Raw genomic sequence first — 24,391 nt, 5'->3', positions numbered from 1 at the left:
GTGTGTTTGTAGCTTTTAAATAAATTACCAGCTCTAATTATGACTTTCACTGCTCTGCATACATTGTGTTACCAGTTACTTCAATTTTGCCTTTTGAGAATCATTGAGCAGACCACAAATGCAGTAGTGAACTTGATGCAACTGAACAGATTATTCAACGTACTTTTGTGAAATGCTAAAGTGTACATTTCTTTCACTTCTATGAAATAATTTAGTTTGCTTGAAATGAATGTACACCCATTGCTGTCAGTGTTTCACTAAAATGTGATAAACTAGCAAGTCTTCACAACTTTCTTTGTGATTATAAAGGAAAGGGGGAGACTCTAAATACCAGAATAAAGGATTTATTGTACTCCTTAAATTTATTTTTACTTACCTTTTCATGCATTCATCTAAATACATTAAGGTATAGTTAAGTTATACTCAATAAAGAAGTATATTTTCATTCCAGAAGTGTCTGTCTCACTATTGGCTGAGTATCCACCAATTTTTATCTTCTTTGACCAACTGCAGTGGAACGTGTTCTGTTACTTTGCAGTTCTGAAAATTGTAATCTATTTGGCACCTGAAAGTGAACCCTAGTAAGGGATCATATCTCTTGTTCTCATGGTACCCTTGAATTATATAAAGCAGTTAACCTTTCATGAGAAATTTGATTCATCTGAAATTATTTAATTATTGTTAAAATTATCAAACTTTTAGCTAACGTGGGCAAGAATTTTTGGTTTATCTTAGACTCGTGGAAATGTTAACCTTTTAGCATTTAAAATAGCCATATCCAGCACAACTAATCTACCTGTATTTTGTTCAAATTGGCCAGATATGGTCTCATACATTCTCTAATCATTCTACCAATAAATGATTGCATTATTGAAATTGAAAAGCTATGAGGCAATGCATGATTAACTGAAAAAATGAAAATAATTAAGCATTATGCTTGATAGTAATCTGAATGCTAAAGGGTTAAACTTTCAATTCCAACTCCTGTATTTGTATTTCTTATCGCTTGAAAGCTCACAATCTATGTGGAATCAAGTTACTTTTTAGTTCTTAAAAATCTACTTCGGAGCCTCTGGTATCTGATACAAACATCAACTTGTAAAGTGTTCTAAATTTAAAACTTTCCATCAAAATTCCATGCTAATTTATTTTCTAAATATCAGCTTGATAACGACCAAATTACTTAAGCAAATTCTTCATTAATTTCAAAATTAAATGAAACAATCGCAGTGTATTTCAATAGAAATATGCTAACACTTTTGCTACCATATTTCTGTTGAGTTCGAAAATTATGAATTTACTAAAGCAACTTGGCCATTAAGCTGGTGTTTGATAATGCAAATTAACATGAAATTTTAATGTTTTAATTTAGATTACTTTGAACCAGAGTTGGTTCTGGATGGGTGGGTTGGTCTCAAAATAGTTAATGCTCTGTCATTGTAACAAACATTTATTTCACTTTATAAAATCGACATTATATAACAAGTTATTAAAAAGGTTTATACCTGTGATATTTATTAAAGAAACCCTATAGTAAAAGGGTTAAATCAAAAATCTAATCCAGAAGTTTACTAACATATTGTTCTTACAGAATTGCTTCTATCAGATCCTCCTTAATTGAAGACCTTAAATTTTTTTTTTTTAATTTTTAATTTTTTTTTTTAATGCTGAAAAATAATCGAGTTTGTGGAATTAGCTGTTATGTGCTATCATTACAGTTAACCTTTAATTGGAGTTGATGCAGTTAGTAAAACTAGCCGTTTTATTACGGATTATGTATTTTATGTTTGAGTCAGTACAAATTTTAATGACCGTGACTCTTGCTGAAATTCCACAACTGGCAGAAGGTGTACCATTACTGGAGTCGGTAAAATCTTGCTGGCTCTGTTATTGTGACTATGATGTTTAGTATATAGGTCTACATTTTATTCAACTTTTTGACTGTCACCCAATGACTCTGGTCCAAGATGGATCACATCAGTTTTCTTTATTTTACTTTCATTTCCCTGAAAAATTTAATTAAAATTTGTTTAGTTAAAAGAGGGAAATATTGTTTACTTGTTTAACTATTTGTGGCTGTTTTTAATGGGATTATTATCTAATGATTTACTTAATTTGAGGGGTTTTAGTAATATTTCTACAATGGTATAGACCAGATGGTTTGATATACATATATGTATACGTGTACACACAGTGTTGTGTGTTGATCAACTAGTTAATATTTTCGGCATTGACCAGCTGGTTTTATATAGTAAATACTGTTAACCAGTTGGAGTCTCATTATCACCCATGATATAATGGTTTCATTTTAAGTATGGTCATTCTTGGGTAAGTTGGTATTAAAGGGATAAAACAGAAAATGAGAAAGTGAAATATGCTTAAACAATGAACCAATGATAGTGTAAGTTTCTAGAAATGGACTGATAGGTAATTTTGTACATCATTCTGTATTCATATTCCACATCATTACAATTTAGTTAGCTTACAAATCAAATTTCTTATTGTTCTATATGAAAGGGCTAGCTAGGTCTTTTGTTTTATTTTTATAAAAAATTTTTGCTGAATGCTTTTTACTAATGTTAATGAAGCTGGAATCTCCATGTTAAATAACCAGACCATAGCAATGGAGGCGGTTTTCTCCAAAAGCATATGATGTATAATGGGGTATTTGTAACAAGTGTGCGAATCCCTTTTGTACAGCCTTGTTTCTAGATGAACTTCCAGAATGCTTACTACAGCCTGAGCCAAATGAAAACATTTGTAATATAACGAACTCTCCTGCTGTTTTGGACCTAGCCACATTGGGATTCCATCCTACAAAGGTTTTCAAGCAGTGTACATGTAATTGAACTGAATATTCCCTGCACACCTGACATATTTTGTCTTATTACTTTTCAGGTATGTATATTTTCCCACTAAACAATATATATTTTTTTATAACATTCCCTTTTAAAAGAATCACATTTTTGTCCCTTTTTATCATCCACTGAAATCTATATGAATTCCAACCGTTGCAAATAGGATTATGAAGATTTACAATATTTTGATTTGTATACAATTAAAACAAAACTTTTTCCTCCCATTTTAAAAAGAATCAAATTATACTGAATCTCCAGTTTTATAGTTTGTTCTTTCTGAATCAAGGTTTTCCTCATTTTTTTCTTTTCTTTTTTTTTTAAAGTAAAATCTCTGAAGCAAGTTTTTCTTAATCAAACATCAAACACATCCATACCTCAGATTTACATATGTTGAATTCTGTATGATTCTTTTTTAAAAATTTCATTCTATCCAGAGATATTCCTGTAAAATTTCCATCATATTCCCCCAAATTTTCAGCAGGACATGTTTGGGATAAAATGTTTAAATTTGTGATCAAATACAATATACATAACTCAATTTGGTGTCTTGTTTCTTAAGTTCAAATCCTAAGTACATACATTGCTGCTCATTATTGCATGTTAATAAATACTGATAGGAGTATAATCTAATTGCCTATAACTTCACTGACCTCTTTGATAATGAATTACACTCAATAAATGAGTCTCAATTTCTTGAAAAATGATTTTGTTTGGTTATTTTGCTACATATAACTTACATGGTTTATAAATTTATATGGGCCTATACTACATGTGTGTCCAAGTTAATAAGCAATTTAAATAGAATTCTTTTGCAATGACCATAAAACATCTTTGTCAGTTGAACTGATACTGACTTTATAACCATTTTAAGCTACTTCTCTTTATTCCATTTTTCTGTGGAAGAGATTGTACCTATTTTTCTATCATACTTGGGTATCTTAAATTCTCAATTCACTACTCTAACTGGCTAGTTTTGGATCTTGCTTTGATCTTTTCCATACAAATATTGTCCCCTCTCCCCATCCCATGTCATTGATCTTTCTGATGGAGCTAATGAGAAAAGTTTTATCTGACTTGCTAGAAATAGCCCCCGAATTTCATATCTACTCATAGAGAAGAATGTCTGGTAATATAGTTATAGATAAAACTAACTCTGAAGAACGAAAATGTCCTTTGATAGTAGATGTACTGGGTCTGAATTGACAGGTAGCTAAACCATGTCATTGAGTTTAATCTCGCTAGTTATCCTTGCTTTTTATCTCTCATATTAGTAAAATAATGTATGCTTTGCAGTTAATCATTTTTATTTTCCCATACAAACATGTCTTGTACCTAATTAAAATCCCGAGTTTCTTCCTTCCTTGATAACCTGCTACGATACTATTCTCCTATACAAGCCTCATCCATAATGCAATCCTTCCGATTAGCTATAGCATCCTTATAGAAATACACATTCTGTACTAGGGACATGACAACAGCACTGCAAAACACACTCATACCCATGTCAAAGATAATTGACTACTTCGTCTTTGAACAGTATTCAAATCCTCTAAGTGCAATATATTATTTTTGATGTTGACCATGATTTAAAAAAATGTGTGTGTATATATATATATATATATATATATATATATATTGAAAGGATGCCGACATGATTTGTGAATCAAATAAGCGCTACGGTGTAATATGTTCGTGCCCATCTGGGGTTGTGTACTTTACTATGCATATTAATGTTTTAGAAAACATAACTTCTACAATACAAACAAATGTCTACTCTCTTTATAGTATTATTAGTCTCTTCTATTCTGAACTAGTTAGTTGTCTGTCCTCATCTCTTACCTCTATCAGTTTATCCCAACCTTGTTTTGTCTGAACTGCACCTCTCATCCCTGTTCATGAACCTCTTAACACTTAATCAAATTAACCTTACCTTTTATCTGATCTGATATAACAATGGGATTAAAAATATGGAAAGCTACACTGCTTCTTATACTAACCAATAAAACAAATCTGGATCATTATGCCTGGATAATGTTCTCATAGGATTTTATGGACATTTGGCAGTTAAAAACCAATTAATATTTAACAATATAGTGTTGGCTTTATTATCAATGTTATTCTATTTTAGTTTCACATCCCTTTTCTTTTTCAAAATCAGCATGGATTGGAATATTTGAATATTTACTTATCAATTGATGTGCAAGGATTTTATAGCTGGATGCCTCTTAATGACTACCAAATGAAGAATAGCATACTTCTCTATCTAGAAGTATTATAAAGAATTTGCTTTTGTTTAGGAGTGAAATACGATGGTTGTAACAGGGTTTGAACTCTTGAGATTGTAATAATTCATTTTCAATCTTAATCACTGCAGTTTTATAATTTCAAAATTTAAATGGTTTTAAAATGTGAAGCAGTTATTTTAAATTGCATACATTCAGCTATGTTAAAATTTAACTCTTCAGCCTCCTTGTAGTTTCCTTCTATTGGAGTGGATGTAACCAGACGGAAAACGTGAAAAGTAAAGAATAAAAAAAACCCACTGCAGTTTTAGTGTTTCAAATTTTTGAAAAGTTATTTGGACATTTTGGGTCTTAAGTTGTTGGATCACGGTTTTTTAATTTTTTTAAAATTTCTGTAGATAGAAAATTAAATCGAAAGTTCAGAATGTAAAAAAAAATGAACTGTTGTTGCCAATGTGTCGATTCATTGTTTACATGTGTGGTTACTTTGGGTATATATGGAAATTGGGGCAAGACTGTATTGTTCTCAAAAAGAATGACCTATTTAAATTTATAACGGGATTGGGTCTATTCGGCTTGAAAATTTTAGGATGACCCACAATGGCAATATCTAGAATGTTGGTTGAATGAATTCTTGCTCTTTATATTTTTCATGGGGTTTACTTGTGTATTGTGGAACATACTTTAAAACGAGACCACTCACTTGTACACCCATTCCCCCCACATAAGTGAATTCTGTTCCTGGAAAACACTTGTAAATTGTCCTGTTGACTTGTACTTTAAAAATTGAAATACATTCTCTTCAAAGTCCTTGTTTCCAATCCAAGCCTAAATATACAACACCTGAACAACTAGGGATCCCCTGTATTGCTTGGAAATTCTGCCTCATCAGGCAAAAGACATCTTTTTGAAAATAGGGTCAGACTTCTGCAAAATGGCAGTGCAACTAGATCTACATTTCAAAATTAGCCTGTAGATATGTGGCTAATATTGACTTGGGTAAAATATTTGCTCAGTATATTTCTTATGAGTTCAAGTAATTTTAGTAGTCATGCAATACTACAATCTTTTAGTTCATTGTTAACAAAGATCTGTAAGCCTTGGTTGAAGGAGGACACAATATCAGAAGTAATTTTGAGTTGTGAGTGGTTATTTTTTCTTCAGCAATGGTAATGCTTTATAACCATTATCCTCTTAATGAACATGCGAATCTATTCATTATCGCCTTCCCTGGTTGCTTCAAAAGCTCGCTTGATGGGCAAAGTCCATGATTTTCTGAACCCATTGTGCACAACATGATGGATAAAGTAAAAGTAAATCACACATGCTGGCCTTGATTTCCACACATGCCTTTCGTGTTAAGCTCTTTAATTTGTTTCATTTAGAAATGTCAATTGCATTTTTGTTTTTGAACTCGTTTCAAAAGGTTTCACATCATTAAGCACTGCATGAACCATTTGTCTGAAAGCACATCAAAAATTGTTTTAAATATATACATTACCCTCTGATCTGTGAGTTGACCAGGTGTGTCATTCCAATGGAACAAAAATATAATTGAAGAATCAATCTTTAGAGATAGTCTGAGTTGTCCAGTCCCATTCTGTTGGATTGCAAATGTCAAATCTGCATCCACAAATCCTGTAAATACTCTGGGATTTTCGAAGACAGGTTTCATCTTTCGATCAGCATTACCACCAGAAAAGGTGGTTTCATCCATATTGAAATCCTGTGTATGAGTATATCTTATCTTATGCATAGCTTCCTTTTAGAATGTTTGGGTACTGTTTATCAGTGCTTGGTGTGTCTTGTTTTCTGTAAGAGCTGTGTATTTTACTACCTTTCAAAATAGTTGAACCAGCTATTGCTAGCTATAAATTCTGGGACAGCATCACTTATCTCTCATCTTGAAGTCTTCAAATAAGATGGAACTTTTGAATGAGAGCATTAGTCATACATGTCATCAGCCATAATGCTCACTAACATTCTATATCGCAGTAGGGTTGGTAACTATTTCAGGGTTAAGGAAGTGGAATGCTTCATAATTTAGTATTTTCCCTTTTTCATGGTGGCCATCATGAAAGTAAGTTTGTGATGATTGGTGAAAGCAGTCATTTGCCCTGGTCGTTTCTTAAGAATTTTCAATTTAGATTCTAAGATATTTTCTTTCCTAATCTTCTTGACCAGTCCACCACCAACACCTTTCACATTTACATTTTACTTACCGTCCATTTTCAGGACAGGAATAAAGTAATCCTTGTAGATGATTCCAGCTTTAAGTGTGCTGGAGGACTGTAAATATATTAAAATATGTAATACTGCAAAGGTACTGTGGGGAAACCTAAGTATAGCAAAATCAGAATATTTCTAATTCTCACTTTTTTAAATATTCAGTAATAATTATAAAATTAAGATGTTTTAGTTAGTATGATAATTATTACATGAATTAAATGGGCTCAACAAGCAAATTCCAAAGTTACAATACTTTTTGTACTCTTCATCTATGAGTAATAATTTGTAAGTCTTGATTAATGGGGAATGTGTGTACAGCAGTGTAAATCATAGAGAAGGTATGCGATCATGAAATTGTTTATTGAAAAATATTTGAGATAAATGGGAGATTTATGTATTAGTATGCACATATATAGTCTGCTGATATATAATTTACTAAAATAGTAAATTTTCCATATATTCTTGGTACAGTGGTTATTGCTATTAGCTTAATGTTTGTCTATGTAGTAGTGACATACCGAACTCTTAGTTGGCTCTATCATTGTCCAATAGATCTTGCTTTGTAAGTTTAGTTAGGTTCTGTTATAAAATATAGCATTTATTGTAGGAAATATTGAGGGAGCTAAACTGAATTTTTTTTTTTAATTGTAGTACTAGAATGGTACCTAGGTCTGTAGAAGAGTTATTTTAAAATTTTAGTGCTTTTTTTTATTATTATTACTATGTAGTTTTAAAAGCAAATATATTCAACAGATATTTGATTTAATGTCTTGTAATATTTGCTGAAACTCACAAATGACTGGGCATAGTAAATTTTACTGCAAGGCCGGTAAAATAACAGGAGGTCCATACATTTCAGTTGTATACTGCTGTGTATGTGCTTCAGTTTTTATATACTTAGATGAGCCTTTTTATGGTTCATATCCTTTTTAATAGGACTTTTAACTGTGGGTTGGAGAGGTTTTCTATTTCTTGTTTCAGCATTTGCCAGCTGACCTTGATGATGTGATTTACCCTAGAGTTTGCCTACCTGTCCACTTATACATCACAGCTTTTATAGGTAGGTTATATATTCCACTGCATGTTTCACTTCTGGTTCTCTCTTAACACCCTTAATTCTGTTGAACTAATAAAAAAAATATCAATCACAAATTTCGTTTTTTCTGGTGATTGTAACATTTTTTTTTTGTGTGTGTGTGTTGAGCACAATCAAAGACAACACATACAGACATACACACCATTAGTTTGAAGATAAAATGCACTTACTAGAAACTTCAATTATTTATTAAATATCTTATAGAGATTGTGGATTAATAACTTCCAAACCAATCAACTGTTTGAATATGGTTTCTTCAAGTGGGGAAAATTTTTGCTTTATTTAAATCCTTGATCTAAGTCTGTCATGAGTGGGCTACAGGCTCATAACTTGTGCTGGTCCTCTTCAAATATGTTGCACACCTATTCAGATGAGTTTTAGGGTGTTTTAAGTGATGTTTATTGATTTTTTAAAATTATTATTATTATTATTTACTGCGTATGAATTCTATCTGCTTTTTGTTTCTATTTCCCCCTCACCTCAAAATACTCTCTTCTCTCAAATGTGTTACTGGCTGGGGGGTACAAGCTACAATTACTTAAGGTAACAATTTCATCCTTTGCTGCACATTTGATTTTGAATGAAATATCTTTTTTTTTTTTTTCATTAAAAATCTTTAATGAAAATTAACTACATTATTTAACAAATTATTGCTTTTTTTATAGTTTGTACATTAAAATAGGTTCACGTGATGTTTAGAACATTTTAACATGTTAAAATTTGATCACTTATATATATATAGTCTATATGTATGTGACCACTATGCTTATTTCTCAATAGGCTCTGTATTGATGAGATCTACCCTGAGAAATGTGTTTTGGTATGTAATTGGGGTTAGGCATGTTTTTTTCTTTTTCAGGTAAATATAGACATAAAGTGATTTAACTACAGGTGTTAGGTTGTGTGTAATATGGTGAATTCAGCTTGTGCATATGTGACAGAAGTGTGTGTTATGTGAAGTTTACTTCATCTGCAGATATCCTTTTCGTCAGTTTCATTTTAATGACACTATTTTAGCCATTTTTGTGATATTAAGCTCTCGTAACTTTGATCCTAGTTTGTCTTTGAATTACATCAACTTATTTGGACTTTTCTATCAGTTTTACTTCACGCTTAGTTTAATATTTGCATGTTTGCCATGAGCCCAGAAATGTCGATATTATCTGGTCTTGAAATGCCTGTTGGACTGGCAAAGATATTCCACATATATATATAGTTGTGTACTGTATCTTTTAACAGAAGCTGTATGTAGTCTGTACAATTTAATTACTTAAAAAAAAATTTTTTAAGCTAAAATATGTTCGCAGAGAAACCATTGAAGAAAGCTGAATGCTGTTGCTTATGGTAGTGGATATAGGGGAGGGCCTTTAGTCTATAGTTAGGATTAATAGAGAAAGTGTCACTATCTCATTTTTAGACATTGTGTATCCGGAGCTCTGCTACCAATATATCCTCTTGTTTAAGATAGCATATTTCGAGGGGGTGTAAGGAGTTGATCTTGGCATCTAGTCTTGCATAAACCATGTGTTGTTAACTATAACAAACATCACCTTTTTTTGCTAGCAGTACAATGAGAAGAGCGAGGGTATAAAACACCAAAGCATACAGAATTTAGAGCCATTTTGAATACAAATTCTACAAATCTATTGTGAATTAGGCCACACCTGCTTAAGAACTCCTGACCCTTCCACAACAAACTATTCTGTGCCTTACCCAAGACATGTAGGGCATACTTGTTAGTTGCTAAAGACAATTCCACTTTCCTTGCCATTATAACAACGCCTCAAAAGCTACAGCAGCATATTTCTACGATGAGATGGTGAAATGAAGGAACTGCTGTGTCCTGATGTAGTTCACTACCATTAGCTTTAGACTGCTACAATATCATACCTTACCCTGTTTAATCTCAGGTCGCATTAATAACGTTTGACCACCTCTTTGTCAAAATCTGCTTCAAACTAACACTGATATTGGCTAAACTAGTCCCTGGTTAATTACATCCAGTTAGTCTCAAATTCCCCCACCCCTATCTATGATGGAGATAGCATCCAGTACTTTGGCCTAGACAACATAACCACCAGTGATAGCATAAAATTATTATTGAAGTATGGCACAAATATACTCAGTTGGACAAGTAAATAATATTCCTTGACTGAAATATCAAATATATTGAACCTAGTTTTGTTCCTCCATTCTTACTGAAGCCACCTTTTCATTCTCTATAATTGATAAAATTTCTACCAGCAATGTGTTGTGGATCTTTCCTTGTGCTTATCTATATGTTAGGTATGAATGTTAAGTGGTTTGAGAGATTTCTGTTGGTATCTATGTCTCATGGCGCCCATGAATCACAGATGTTGAATGTAAATGAAGTTTTCAGTTATTTGAGTGATTATAATTCTGTATGAATCTGTGGAGCAAGTATTTGGCACTAAGACAAACTTAACAGAACTGGTTTTCTTCAGTGTTCAGCGTGTGTGTGTGTCCGTCCTTTCTAGAAAGGACTGTAGAGACAGTGCTTTAGGAAGCAGCGTGATTAAGAAAGGTATATGGTATTCGTATGGACTGACCAGCTTTGATGGTCGAAAGCTTTGAAGTTCATTAAATTTTGAGAAGCGTAACCTGTCTACTATTTACAAAAGAACAGCTGATAAAGTTAATAGTAAATCATTTTGTATGGGCTTGGTCTGCAATTACATAGAGCTATTGAGAGTAAGCTGCTGAAAGTAAACTTATTTTTGTAATTACAAAACAGTTTATCGTTGTCACTTTTTACTGTTGCTAATAATGTTAGCATCCTGGTGTTGAATTGTGCTTTTTTTTCTTTTATTTTATTTTTAAAAATATTTTTTCTCTTGGCGCAAAGCAGCATTCTTGATGTTATATATAACTGCAACAGTAAGGCTATGATACTTTGTTGATTAAAAACATTTTTTAAAATTAAATAAATCCTATAAGTAAAATAAACTGGATGAAATAATTGTAGAAAAACATTCTTGTTCTCATTGACATTCTGAAAGAATTGCATTCTCATTCTTGCTCCTACCCACTGTTTCACCTGAATCCATTTCACCGTAGTATTTTTATAATAGGAATTTATGCCTCAGTAGGCACCTATTTTATATATATATATATATATAATGTACATTAAAGGAGGAACAAAAACTATAAACAGTAAACATTTGCTGATATGAGATTTTAAAAAATAATTCCTTTCAAATTTTGTCAGTAATGGCTGCTTTAATGCTGGGTTTGTGGCAGAGATATTTGGAATATAAGTATGCGTTTTGATCAAGAAATAATATTCTGTACATTTGTCTTTGTTCATGTTCTGTGAAAATTAGAAGAAACAAAACAAAAAGAAAAAACCTTGTATCCTGGTTACTGTATATTATTGTCAACATAAGTTTTCCCTTCCCATGACATTTTACCTCTTATCAATATCCCTAATTTTTCAGTGCTCTATATATATATAATTTTTTTTTTAAGGGGGAAAACACTTTTTAAAAAAAAATATCCTGTCACTATTTAAAATATTACTCATGATATTGGCCTCTTTGTCCAGATATCTTAACCATAATTAACATTTTGTTGAAAAAGAAATGCATATTGCTCTTGTTATGCAAATATAATGGAAATATAACCACTCATTTTATGAGGATCATAAACAAAATCATAACATTTTAAGATTTACTTTGTATCCACTATATTGAAATAACCTTGTATTCAAATAGCTATGAAGTAGATACTTCACTGCCTTTACTATAATCCATTTACCCGTATGAATTTTTATTTTCAAAATTTGTTATTTGTATATAAGCCATTTTTTGGCCATGTTTTTTTCCCTATTATGTTCTGTATTTAGATGTACAACTGTTATTCCTGGTAAAGGACCTGTTATGATAATATTTTCTTTTTCCCTCCAGATTATTTCAGTTTGCTGAAAATAGAAAGGTGGTTTTATATACTGGACTCTCCACCCACCTCTCTCTCCCCCTCCCCTCCTATAAAAAGCATCCTGTGTAGCGCCATCCGCTTTTTTTATTGGATTCTGACTTGAGAAGGTAATTATATCCTTAATCTTTCTAAATGCTGTCCTTTATAATACTAAATAACTATAGTATTTTGTGAGTGATAATTCTTGTAACTACATCAGTTAGTAAACAGTAAAGATTGTGTTATCTGTGTAGATTCTGATTACCTCTCCAATGTAGAGTTATTAGTAATTCTCAATTATCAGTTTCTTTCTGTGACTAGGCCACATAATCCAGTGTTTTGTACTGATAAATATCTTTTTAAAACTGTAATTTATTATTATTAGAAATTCATTTTTTTTTTTTTCTTCTTTTACAAGTTTGATCCAGCGAAGGTATGAAGAGGAACGCCGAGTTGAGATAGTGAGTCACTTGGATGATGAACCTGTGTGTTTATACTTCTGTGAAGTGGATGCAATATTTTGAAATGAAAATGTATTTACATTTCCATGAAATGGGCAGAAAGTATATTTAAACTTCTATGAAGTGGATATCAGATGAAAATATATTTTTATAAATAAAGCAAAAATGAAATTTTTGAACTTGTTTTTGTTTTTGATTCGATTGTAAGGATGCAAGAAAGCTAGTGTCTAAACCTCACAAAGGATGTGGGGGGGGAACGTTTAACAGACAGCAAACTTATAGAACACCATACGTGTGCAAGCTTGGCAAGAGAGATATGGAATTATGGATCTGATCATAGTTTGTATATGGTGTATAGTACAGAGTTTCTACTACCTCTTACATATTGGGTTATTTGGTGGTAGCAGTTTGACCTTCGTTTCAGGGAATTTGAGGTTTTGGGAATTTATGTTAATTTTTTGGCTCAAAAAGCAAGGCCATGTAGGGGGACAGGGAGGGTGTTCATGCAAAGAGTTCAGGTCATTTCTGGTCAAGAGACACTTTGAACTGAGTCGTCGTCGGCATCTTCACTATCTCGTCCGGCAGCTTATTCCACGGATCCGCAACCCTGACAGAGAAAGCCCCTCTCCTTCGATTGAGATGAAATCGTCGCAGATAGAGCTTTTTGGAGTGACCCCGCAGCCGACGCTCTGGAGCAGGAGTGAAGAACAGCTCTTTTGAGAGGTTTCACTTTCCGTTTATATCTGAACAAGATTATACCATGAACATAAATCATCGGTATACAGGAGAGCTGATGGACAGTTAGTCTTAAATGCTTTCTAGCCTAAAGGGCTATAAATTGGAGCCCTGACTTGATCCCCTACCTGCATATTCAATTCCATGATGGACTCATTACTACCTCTGTCCATGGCTTTCTTAGTTCTCATTCATTCAGTTACACTTTGATGTTTTTTCCTTTTCATGGACTACCAGCCTACAGAATGTCAGGGGCCTTCTCCAGATTGACATGCTAAGTATTATGGTATATTTTTTATACCTTTTGTTAGCATATTTCTGTTTGAATGCACTATTTCTATCTTCATTAATTTTGAAACGAAGAGTTTAGTAAAATATATTTGATGTTAAGCTGGTGTTTGGAAAACAAATTAACATGAAATGTTGATCTGGCCACATTCGGATGGTTCTTTTTATGTGCCACCGGCACGGGTATCACAACTACAATTTCCATTTGATTTTTATTTTGATGTACTTGACTCAATAGGTCTCCTCAAGCACAGCAGGTCGCCCTATAATCCAATCCTGGCTTTAACCCTTTCATTACTAACCTGGCCGAAAAGTTTTTTGGTTCATAATACCATCCCGGCCGAGAGAACCTATTGTTATTTAAATGTAAATTTGAACCCAAATCTCGTTGGTACATTCGTTAAAACATGTGATTTCACATTGTAAATAGTTAAGTTATAGTATCCGACATTGCTTCAAGTGATATCTCAACTCAGTGAATTTTGGGAGATTTTTTTCGGCATCGATTTTTCAACTTTGAAAATGGATAGGAGTTTCATGTTATCAAGCATTGATTCCGAATTTAAAGCTTTTTCAACGGAAAATAGGGAGATATCGTGAAAAGGAATGAATGAGGTCTTAAAGCACGTGGTGTACAATAACGAATGGAATATTTCTTTATCCGTTAACCGAAAGCAGCGATGTGGTCTGGAATTTATCACTTCCATACCATAACCAGGGCCGTATATTATTTTTTGACCGATTTCTTTAGTTCGGTCAAACTTGCGGTGGATTCCAGTATTTCAGTTTATTCCACCTTTATGGTACACCTGTAGTGCATTAAATTCAACTGATGATCTAGTGATGTGCACAATTCTTTTTGATGAAAATTTTGTTGCATGCCCATTTGAATATTAGCTGATGATTCATTTTCTGTTTAAACAAAATTTTAATATTTTTACCTTTTGCTCAATTTACCTGTAATTAAAGTCACTTTGAGACAAAAGTTATGCAATAGAATTGATTAAGAACCCTTTCTTTAATTATGTTCCAAATATCACATTAATATGTTAAGTAAAAAAGTTACTGTTATTTAATGAAACAGCCTAAATTCATGATTCTTTTAGAATTTAATTGAAACTCATGAGGGGTGTATTTTGGTTAGGAATATAGTAACGAAAGGGTTAAAGGTATCACAAAAAGTCTGGTTGGATGCCCAACCTTCCGAGTTCCTTTACAGGAGTTAGAAAAACTGAAGGGCTGCTGCACTAAGTTTGTGAATCTGAGAGGGGAATATCATCATCATCATCATTTAGCGTCCGCTTTCCATGCTAGCATGGGTTGGACGGTTCAACTGGGGTCTGTGAAGCTGGAAGGCTTCGTCAGGCCCAGTCAGATCTGGCAGTGTTTCTACGGCTGGATGCCCTTCCTAACGCCAACCACTCCATGAGTGTAGTGGGTGCTTTCTACATGCCACCTGCACAGGTGCCAGACAGAGCTGGCAAACGGCCACGAACGGACGGTGCTTTTACGTGTCACCGGCACGGGGGCCAGGCGAGGCTGGCAAAGAACACGAACGGATGGTGCTTTTACGTGCCACTGACATGGGACCAGACAGAGCTGGCAAACGGCCATGAACGGATGGTGCTTTTACGTGTCACCGGCACGGGGGCCAGGTGAGGAGGCTGGCAACGGACATGAATGGATGGTGCTTTTACGTGCCACCAATATGTTAAATAAAATCATAATTAACTTATCCTCAAAGCCAGGAACTTTTCAGTAACCCCTCGTACATTCACACAACAAAACACACACACACATTGCTGACATTTAAACAAATGAACAAAGCAAAAACCTGTCAGGACTTCATTTAAGATTTTATTTTTGTAAATTCATATTTCATCGACGAACATCAGTTCTCGTCAGACATTTCCTTACATGGCAGAGATGGTCAATGTCTTCACATATCCCTTATATGGTGGAATACCAATTGAAGAGACTGTAGAATATTTGTTTTCGGTTTGTCATCTTAGATATAAATGTATGGTAGGATTTTCTTCCAGTGAACTGTTCGCATGAAAACAAAAAAAATGTGTAGCTTTTAATGAAATATTCAACATTGAAATATTATATCATACATTAACATAATCTACTTAGATTTATTGAATGTTGACACTTCTCATTTTCTATTCTGGTATGTCGTGGAGTGAGGAGGGAGTATTTATGTAATTGTTAAAACTGCTAGAATTAGCAACCAAATAACTTCCAAATCATCATCATAAGATCCATATGTATGTGGCTTTGTGGTAAGTAGCTTGTTTACCAACCACATGGTTCCGGGTTCAGTCCCACGGCGTGGCACCTTGGGCAAGTGTCTTGTACTATAGCCTCGGGCCAACCAAAGCCTTGTGAGTGGATTTGGTAGATGGAAACTGAAAGAAGTTTGTCATTATTCATCATTCATTCATCATTATCATTTAACGTCCGTTTTCCATGTTGGCATGGGTTGGACGGTTCGACCGGGGTCTGGGAAGCCAGAAGGCTGCACCATGCTCCAGTCTGATCTGGGATTGTTTCTACAGCTGGATGCCCTTCCTAATGCGAACCACTCCGTGAGTGTAGCGGGTGTTTGTTACGTGCCACCGGCACAGGGGCCAGAGCAGATATATATATGTTTGTCCCCCCAACATTGCTTGATAAACCGATGCTGGTGTGTTTATGTCACCGTAACATTAGCGGTTCAGCAAAAGCGACCAATAGAATAAGGACTAGGCTTACAAAGAATAAGTCCTGGGGTCGATTTCCTCGACTAAAAGCGTTGCTCCAGCATGGCCAAAGTCAAATGATTGAAACGAGTAAAAGACTGAGAGTATATACACACTTACATATATGTGTGTGTGTATACATATACTGTATATATATTATCACGTGACCGACCAGGCCATCAGATGTTACACATCGCTGGTGACAATACGTTAGCATTGTTTTAGCCTTCAAATGATGCCACCCCACTGGCTAAGCGAGCAGGCCAACAAAAGAAAGAGTGAGAGAGAGTTGTGGCGAAAGAGTACAGCAGGGATTGCCACCACCCCCTGCCAGAGCCTCGTGGAGCTTTAGGTGTTTTCGCTCAATAAACACTCACAACGCCCGGTCTGGGAATCGAAACCGCGAGTCCGCTGCCCTAACCACTGGGCCATTGCGCCTCCACATATATATATATTATAAGAATGATAGAACATGATGGAGGATACCAGGCTTTAATAGATCACATCTTTTTCTGAGCCACTCACCAGGTTTAAGTTTCTGAGTTTTATATTCATATACCTTAATACAAGATCGTTCTTTAGAATTACTGTATAGCGGAATGCTTTTCAACAGTAATCTTGTATAATGGTATACTCTTTTACTTGTTTCAGTCATTTGACTGCAGCCATGCTGGAGCACCGCCTTTAGTCGAGCAAATCAACCCCGGGGCTTATTCTTTGTAAGCCCAGTACTTATTCCATCGATCTCTTTTGCCGAACTGCTAAGTGACGGGGATGTAAACACACCAGCATTGGTTGTCAAGCAATACTAGGGGGACAGACACACAAACACACACACGCATACATATATACGACAGGCTTCTTCCAGTTTCTGTCTACCAAATCCACTCACAAGGCATTGGTCGGCCGGGGGCTATAGCAGAAGACGCCCAAGATGCCACGCAGTGGGACTGAACCCAGAACCATGTGGTTGGTTAGCAAGCTACATACCACACAGCCACTCCTAAACTCAACAAATTAAAGCTGGTTTGTGGTGTGGAAACAAATGTCGTGTTTAAATACATTATTTACATTTGACGGATATTTGTCCTCATCTTGTTTGTTGTTAACACAACGTTTCGGCTGATAGACCTTCCGGCCTTCATGAAAGCTGGAGCGTATATCAGCTGAAACGTGTTAACAAAAAAACAAGATGAGGTGAAATGTCCGTCAAATGTAAATAGTGTACATAATTCCTCATCTCTTAAATATAGAACTGTTGTGATTAAAGTTTGATATCCTCCATACACACACAGTCAAAAATAGGATTAAAAATTAATATGGATGTTTTTGGTTTGAACAGAGGTTTTTTCTAGCGGTGTCATATGAAATTGTCACCCATAATTATGACCCTAGTATCGATCTATTGCATTTCAATCTATTTTAGGGTTAGGGGAAAGGTATCTTTTTTTTTTTTCTTCACAAATGTAAATAAACCCAATCTCTTTCTTAAACGAGGGACATGTTCATACAGCACAGAATGTTTTTTTACTTCAATGGATGTCATTGATTGGTTGAAATTGCAGAAATTGAAGAAGCTAATTCTCCTCAAAAGAGGAGATGGATCTTTTCGGTTTGAACAGCAGTTTTTTCTAGCGGTGTCATGTGAAATTGTCACCCATAATTATATGCAGTACTCTATGTCCAACACGAGCAATCGGATTGTAATATTTGATCTATTGCATTTCAATCTATTTTAGGGGTAGGGGGAAGGGTATCTTTTTTTCTTCATAAATGTAAATAAACCAATCTGTTTCTTAAATCAGGGACATATTCATACGGCACAATGTTTTTTTTACCTCAATAGACGTCAGTGATTAGTTGAAATTGCAGAAATTGAAGAAAAAAACAAACATCTCACAAACTATAGAATTTTCTCAATAAAGCCAAGAGAAAAAGATGTTTTATAAACACATTCTACCAGTATACGAAGTTTAAAATTTTTTTAGTTACCTAGAAATTATGTTAAAAACTGCCGTTCAAACCGAAAAGATCCATTAATATTAATAAAATCACTTCCTTGATTAGCTATCAGCATTTGATTTCAGAATCTTTGGCTCAGACCCAATTTAACTGGAGGACAAAATCCCGTAACCCAGTGACAATGCTGTAACATGCCTCAACCCTGAATGATTTGAAAATTTAAAAGAAAGAAAAAAACAGCCTAGAGTTACTAACAACAGCAAAAATACAGTACACTTACTCGTAACTTTTTTGCGTACGCATCTGCAGTATTCAAACTTGAATACCAGGCCTTTGGCACAGTGCAGTACTCTATGTCCAACACGAGCAATCGGATTGTAATATTTGGTAGAATCACCTAGGAAAGTCTGCAGGTTGCACAAACTGCCATATTTTCTCTGGAAGAGAACAAATAAGAAATATATAACCTTTTCGTGTTTCTTTTCAAAATATGTGAATTTATAAGCCAATCATATATATATATATATATATACATATATATATATAAAGTTAATCCAAACATGGAAACACAAAGAGAAAACACAACAATGTGAGGATGTGGAACAAGTATAGTATTATTGGATGCTCAGGAAAGAAGGAGGGCTTAACGTTTTGAGCGGAGCTCTTCGTCAGAAATATAGGAAAAGGAAAGATCCAAAGAAGGGAAGACGGAGGAAACAAAATCGCCAAAGGTACACACGCAGATATATATATATATATATATGTAATATACACACACATACATATATATATAAAAATAAGTAATAAATGCCCCCTTTTTAAAGCCTAGCCAGGCTCATGGGCCTGGTTTCTTGGTTTCAATGGCATATGTGTTCCCCAGCTGGATGGGACGCTAGTCCATAGCAGCGTTACTCATTTTTGCCAGCTGAGTGGACTGGAGCAACGTGAAATGAAGTGTTTTGCTCATGGACGCAAACGCATTGCCCGGTCCAGGAATCGAAACCACTAAACCACGTGCCTCCACATATATACATACATATATATATATATATATAATATACATACACACACATATATATATATATTATATACACAAACATACACACACACATATACATACCTACATACACACATTTTTTTGAAGCACTCCGTCGGTTATGACGACGAGGGTTCCGGTTGATCCGAATCAACGGAACAGCCTGCTCGTGAAATTAACGTGTAAGTGGCTGAGCACTCCACAGACACGTGTACCCTCAACGTAGTTCTCGGGGATATTCAGCGTGACACACAGAATGTGACAAGGCCGGCCCTTTGAAATACAGGTACAACAGAAACAGGAAGTAAGAGTGAGAGAAAGTTGTGGTGAAAGAGTACAGCAGGGATCACCACCATCCCCTGCCGGAGCCTCGTGGAGCTTTAGGTGTTTTCGCTCAATAAACACTCACAACGCCCAGTCTGGAAATCGAAACCGCGATCCTATTACCGCGAGTCCGCTGCCCTAACCACTGGGCCATTGTGCCGCCACACATACGTATACACAAACACACCCATCTAATATAATAAATGCAAAAGCTAATTTTTGTGTCAGTGTGTCACACTTTGACCCCCTCTCTGACTATTCAATGACACTTCTACTGTTGATGATGTTTTTTATTAAAAGTAGTAGTGTTGATGGTGGCAGTAGGAGTAATAATAAGAGAGAGAGAATGAGGGACTGAACGCTGAATTCATTTTCTTAATACCACCACATCTGCCATACACACATCATTCAGACTTCTGACACCACCACCATCAATACCTTTGACTTTGTTGCCTTCCCCTCCACCTCAATCACCACTGTCTTTCACATCACTTATTCTCACTGCCGTCTCTGACGACCTCAGAAAAAACACAAGGACGTGGTACATGCAAAGTATTAAAAGATGCTCAGGGAAGGAAAGAAAGGTTGTTTAACATTTCAAGCAAATCTCTTCTTCAGGAACAGGAGACAGTGGAAAGACCAAGAGAAAAGGAAGACGGAGGAGAAAAAAAATTGCCAACAATCCACATGTATATATTTATTTCTTTACTACCCACAAGGGACTAAACATAGAGGGGACAAACAAGGACAGACAAAGGGATTAAGTCAATTACATCGACCCCAGTGCTTAACTGGTACTTAATTTATCGACCCCGAAAGGATGAAAGGCAAAGTCGACCTCGGTGGAATTTGAACTCAGAACGTAATGGCAGACGAAATACCTATTTCTTTACTACCCACAAGGGTCTAAACACAGAGAGGACAAACAAGGACAGACAAAGGGATTAAGTCAATTACATCAACCCCAGTGCGTAACTGGTACTTAATTTATCGACCCCGAAAGGATGAAAGGCAAAGTCGACCTCGGCGGAATTTGAACTCAGAAGGTAATGGCAGACGAAATACCTATTTCTTTACTACCCACAAGGGTCTAAACACAGAGGGGACAAACAAGGACAGACAAAGGGATTAAGTCAATTACATCGACCTCAGTGCGTAACTGGTACTTAATTTATCGACCCCGAAAGGATGAAAGGCAAAGTCGACCTCGGCGGAATTTGAACTCTGAACGTAACGGCAGACGAAATACGGCTACGCATTTCGCCTGGCGTGCTAACGATTCTGCCAGCTCGCCGCCTTTATATATGTATTTACACACATATACACGCACACACAAATATATATATATGAATGTATGTATACGTACCTCTGCAGCTGAAAGTAAATTTAACAACAGTGATCCCACATTGGTTTTCTTACTCTCTCCTTCCTCTTCTTCTACTGGTTCCCTTTCTTCTTCTTCTTCCTCCTCTTCTTCTTCTTCTCCTGCGTTATCCTCATTATCGTCAGCCACTTGATCATTTTCTTCATCGTTTCTCTTACTCTCCTCCGCCTCCGCCTCCTCTTCGTTGTTTCGGAATTTGAAAATCACTCGACCAGCTGAAATACGGAAGTATTATAAAATCAGTGCTGAGAGACAGGGATAGAAATGAAAACATTTAGCAATGCCTTCTGTTGCAGCTCCAAGCTGACCAATGACGTGTGAGTGAATTTGGCAGATGGAAACTGTACTGAAGCCTTCCATACACACACATACATACACATATATGAGGGGGTGCTGAAAAGCTCCTGGCTTTGGGTAAAAGAAAATACAGGAGGATCAGTTAATTAAGATTTTATTCAACATATTCCCCTCTAAGATTCACACACTTATTGCAGCGGTCCTTCAGTTTTTCTAAACCCTCTAAAAGAACTCAGAAGGTTGGCCCTCAAACCAGGTCTTCTGCCAGGATCTTTTCAGCACTCCCTCATATGTGTGTGTGAGTATATATATATATATATATATATATATATTCTTTTACTCTTTTACTTGTTTCAGTCATTTGACTGTGGCCATGCTGGAGCACCACCTTTAGTCGAGCAAATTGACCCCACGACTTATTCTTTGTAAGCCTAGTACTTATTCTATCGGTCTACTATGTTATGGCGATGTAAACACACCAGCATCGGTTGTCAAGAGATTTTGGGGGGACAAACACAGACACACAAACATATACACACACACATACATACATACGACGGGCTTCTTTCAGTTTCCGTCTCCGAAATCCACTCACAAGGCTTTGGCCTCCCGAGGCTATAATAGAAGACACTTGCCCACAGTGCCATGCAGTGGGACTGAACCTGGAACCATGTGGTTGGTAAACAAGCTACTTATCACACAGCCACTCCTACACAAACACACACACATACAACAAGAATAGGGATTCAAAATATCAAACCAAGCTCACAGAAAGCTTTTTGCCTGGTGCAGAACTATTGAGAAAAACAGTGGTTCACCACTGTTCTGAGAATCCAGAAATTGCAACGGTGGAGAATATATGCTTATTCTCTTCTCTTATCAGCTCATTGTATATGAAGGCACTCTGTCGGTTATGACGAGTGTTTGGGTTGATCCAGTCAGTACAAGAGCCTGCTTGTGAAATTAACATGCAAGTGTGTCAGCACCCTGCTAACATGCTTAATTTTAACATAGTTCTCAGGGTGGTTCAGTATGATACAAAATATGTTCCAAGGTTGGCCCTTTGCTAAACAGATGATACTCATTTTTGCCAGCTGAATGGACTGGAGCAATGTAAAATTTAGTGTCTTTCTCAAGGACGACATTCTGCTAGGATTCAAACTCATGACCTTAAACTCATGAGCTGAGTACCCTAACCGCTAAGCTACATGCCTTCATTCAATATCGATCTGTAGAATAGGTGTAGGTAGAAACTCTATTAGCTCTATCTGCGACGGTTTCATCTCAATCGAAGGAGAAGGGCTTTCTCCGTCCAGGTTGCGGATCCGTGGAATAAGCTGCTGGACGAGATAGTGAAGATGCCGATGACCGCTCGATTCAAAGTTTCTCTTGACCAGAAATGGCCTGAACTCTTTGCATGAACATCCTCCCTGTACATAACTCCATGTCCCCCTACATGGCCTTGCTTTTTGCTTTTTGAACCATGACTGCTCGGTTCAAAGTCTCTCTTGACCAGAAATGGCCTGAACTCTTTGCATGAACATCCTCCCTGTACATAACTCCCTGTCCCCCTACATGGCCTTGCTTTTTGCTTTTTGAACCATGACTGCTCGGTTCAAAGTCTCTCTTGACCAGAAATGGCCTGAACTCTTTGCATGAACATCCTCCCTGTACATAACTCCATGTCCCCCTACATGGCCTTGCTTTTTGCTTTTTGAGCCAAAAAATTAACTTAACTTAACTTAAGATGTACCCAGTGTAAGCTATGGACACAAAAGAGGTGCAGCAATATCAAAGGAAAGCTAACTGGGAAGATAGTTTTTGTATGTGGCAGATGCTCAAGAGCAATAAACACTGAAAATGTGCAGAGAACAACTTCTGCCACATTTCAGGGAGAAAAACTAGAAGTAGTTGATAGCTTCCTGGAATCTGGAATCAATTTATTTCAATTTAAATTTTAAAAAAAAATCTTTTTAAACTTTCATAGTAATGTGAAGGAGTAGCTGTGTGGTAAGTAGCTTGCTTACCAACCACATGGTTCTGGGTTCAGTCCCACTGCGTGGCACTTTGGGCAAGTGTCTTCTACTATAGCCTCGGGCTGACCAAAGCCTTGTGAGTGGATTTGGTAGACGGAAACTGAAAAGAAGCCCGTCGTATATGTGTATATATATATATATATATATATATGCATGTGTGTGTTTGTGTTTGTCCCCCTAGCATTGCTTGACAACCGATGCTGGTGTGTTTATGTCCCCGCTACTTAGCGGTTAGGCAAAAGAGACCGATAGAATAAGTACTGGGCTTACAAAAGAATAAGTCCCGGGGTCGAGTTGCTCGATTAAAAGGCGGTGCTCCAGCATGGCCGCAGTCAAGTAAAAGAGTAAAGAGTAAAGACTGAAACAAGTAAAAGAGTAAAGAGTGTTCCAGCATGGCCAATGACTGAAACAAACAAGAGACAAGTGAAAAATAACTAAAATAAAATAACATTAAAATAGTAAAAAAAAAAAAAAAAAATTATATCCCTTACAGTTTCCATAGTGTATTGAACATTGACAGTGAATGGGGTTGAAAGCTGTGCCCTTTGGACACGATCTTAAATAGAAGCCATGGCCTGGTACTTGTTCGAAGTATTTTGTGGGATCATCAACACAGGAGCTCCGCTGACACACTGGTATATAGACGTACTGCAAGAAAAAGACAAGAAACTATTAATTTATTGGTTTCTTCGAACATTTATCATTATACTAGCAGTATCGCCTGGCGTTGCTTGGGTTTGTAAGGGAAATAACTATAAAGCA

At 35.8% G+C, this 24,391-nt stretch overlaps 2 protein-coding genes across 4 annotated transcripts in view; one reads left to right on the top strand and one right to left on the bottom strand.

The window, feature by feature from the left end:
- LOC115225705 (non-POU domain-containing octamer-binding protein) overlaps positions 1-12,999 on the top strand; it is a 45,217-nt gene extending 32,218 nt beyond the window's left edge. The window contains exons 10-11 of one of the 2 annotated variants that reach the window (XR_003882949.2): positions 12,353-12,490; positions 12,781-12,999. The gene's annotated coding sequence lies outside the window, so the exon portion shown is untranslated. Of the gene's footprint in view, positions 1-12,352; positions 12,491-12,777 lie in introns of both variants that reach the window. The other variant, XR_005004125.1, reaches the window with a different exon arrangement.
- A 2,686-nt stretch (positions 13,000-15,685) lies between these two features.
- The window catches only part of LOC118768312, a 37,204-nt gene continuing 28,498 nt past the window's right edge, over positions 15,686-24,391 (bottom strand). For both annotated transcript variants that reach the window (XM_036514530.1, XM_036514529.1), the window contains exons 7-10: positions 24,121-24,277; positions 21,279-21,511; positions 18,833-18,989; positions 15,686-15,892 (exon numbers count right to left, since the gene is read on the bottom strand). In XM_036514530.1, the coding sequence (XP_036370423.1) occupies positions 15,855-15,892; positions 18,833-18,989; positions 21,279-21,511; positions 24,121-24,277 (585 nt within the window). In that variant the 3' untranslated portion in view covers positions 15,686-15,854. The remainder of the gene's footprint in view (positions 15,893-18,832; positions 18,990-21,278; positions 21,512-24,120; positions 24,278-24,391) is intronic.

The sequence above is a fragment of the Octopus sinensis genome, linkage group LG28, assembly GCF_006345805.1.
Source record: "Octopus sinensis linkage group LG28, ASM634580v1, whole genome shotgun sequence".
NCBI lineage: Eukaryota > Metazoa > Mollusca > Cephalopoda > Octopoda > Octopodidae > Octopus > Octopus sinensis.
This window is presented reverse-complemented; position numbering and strand designations above follow the sequence as displayed.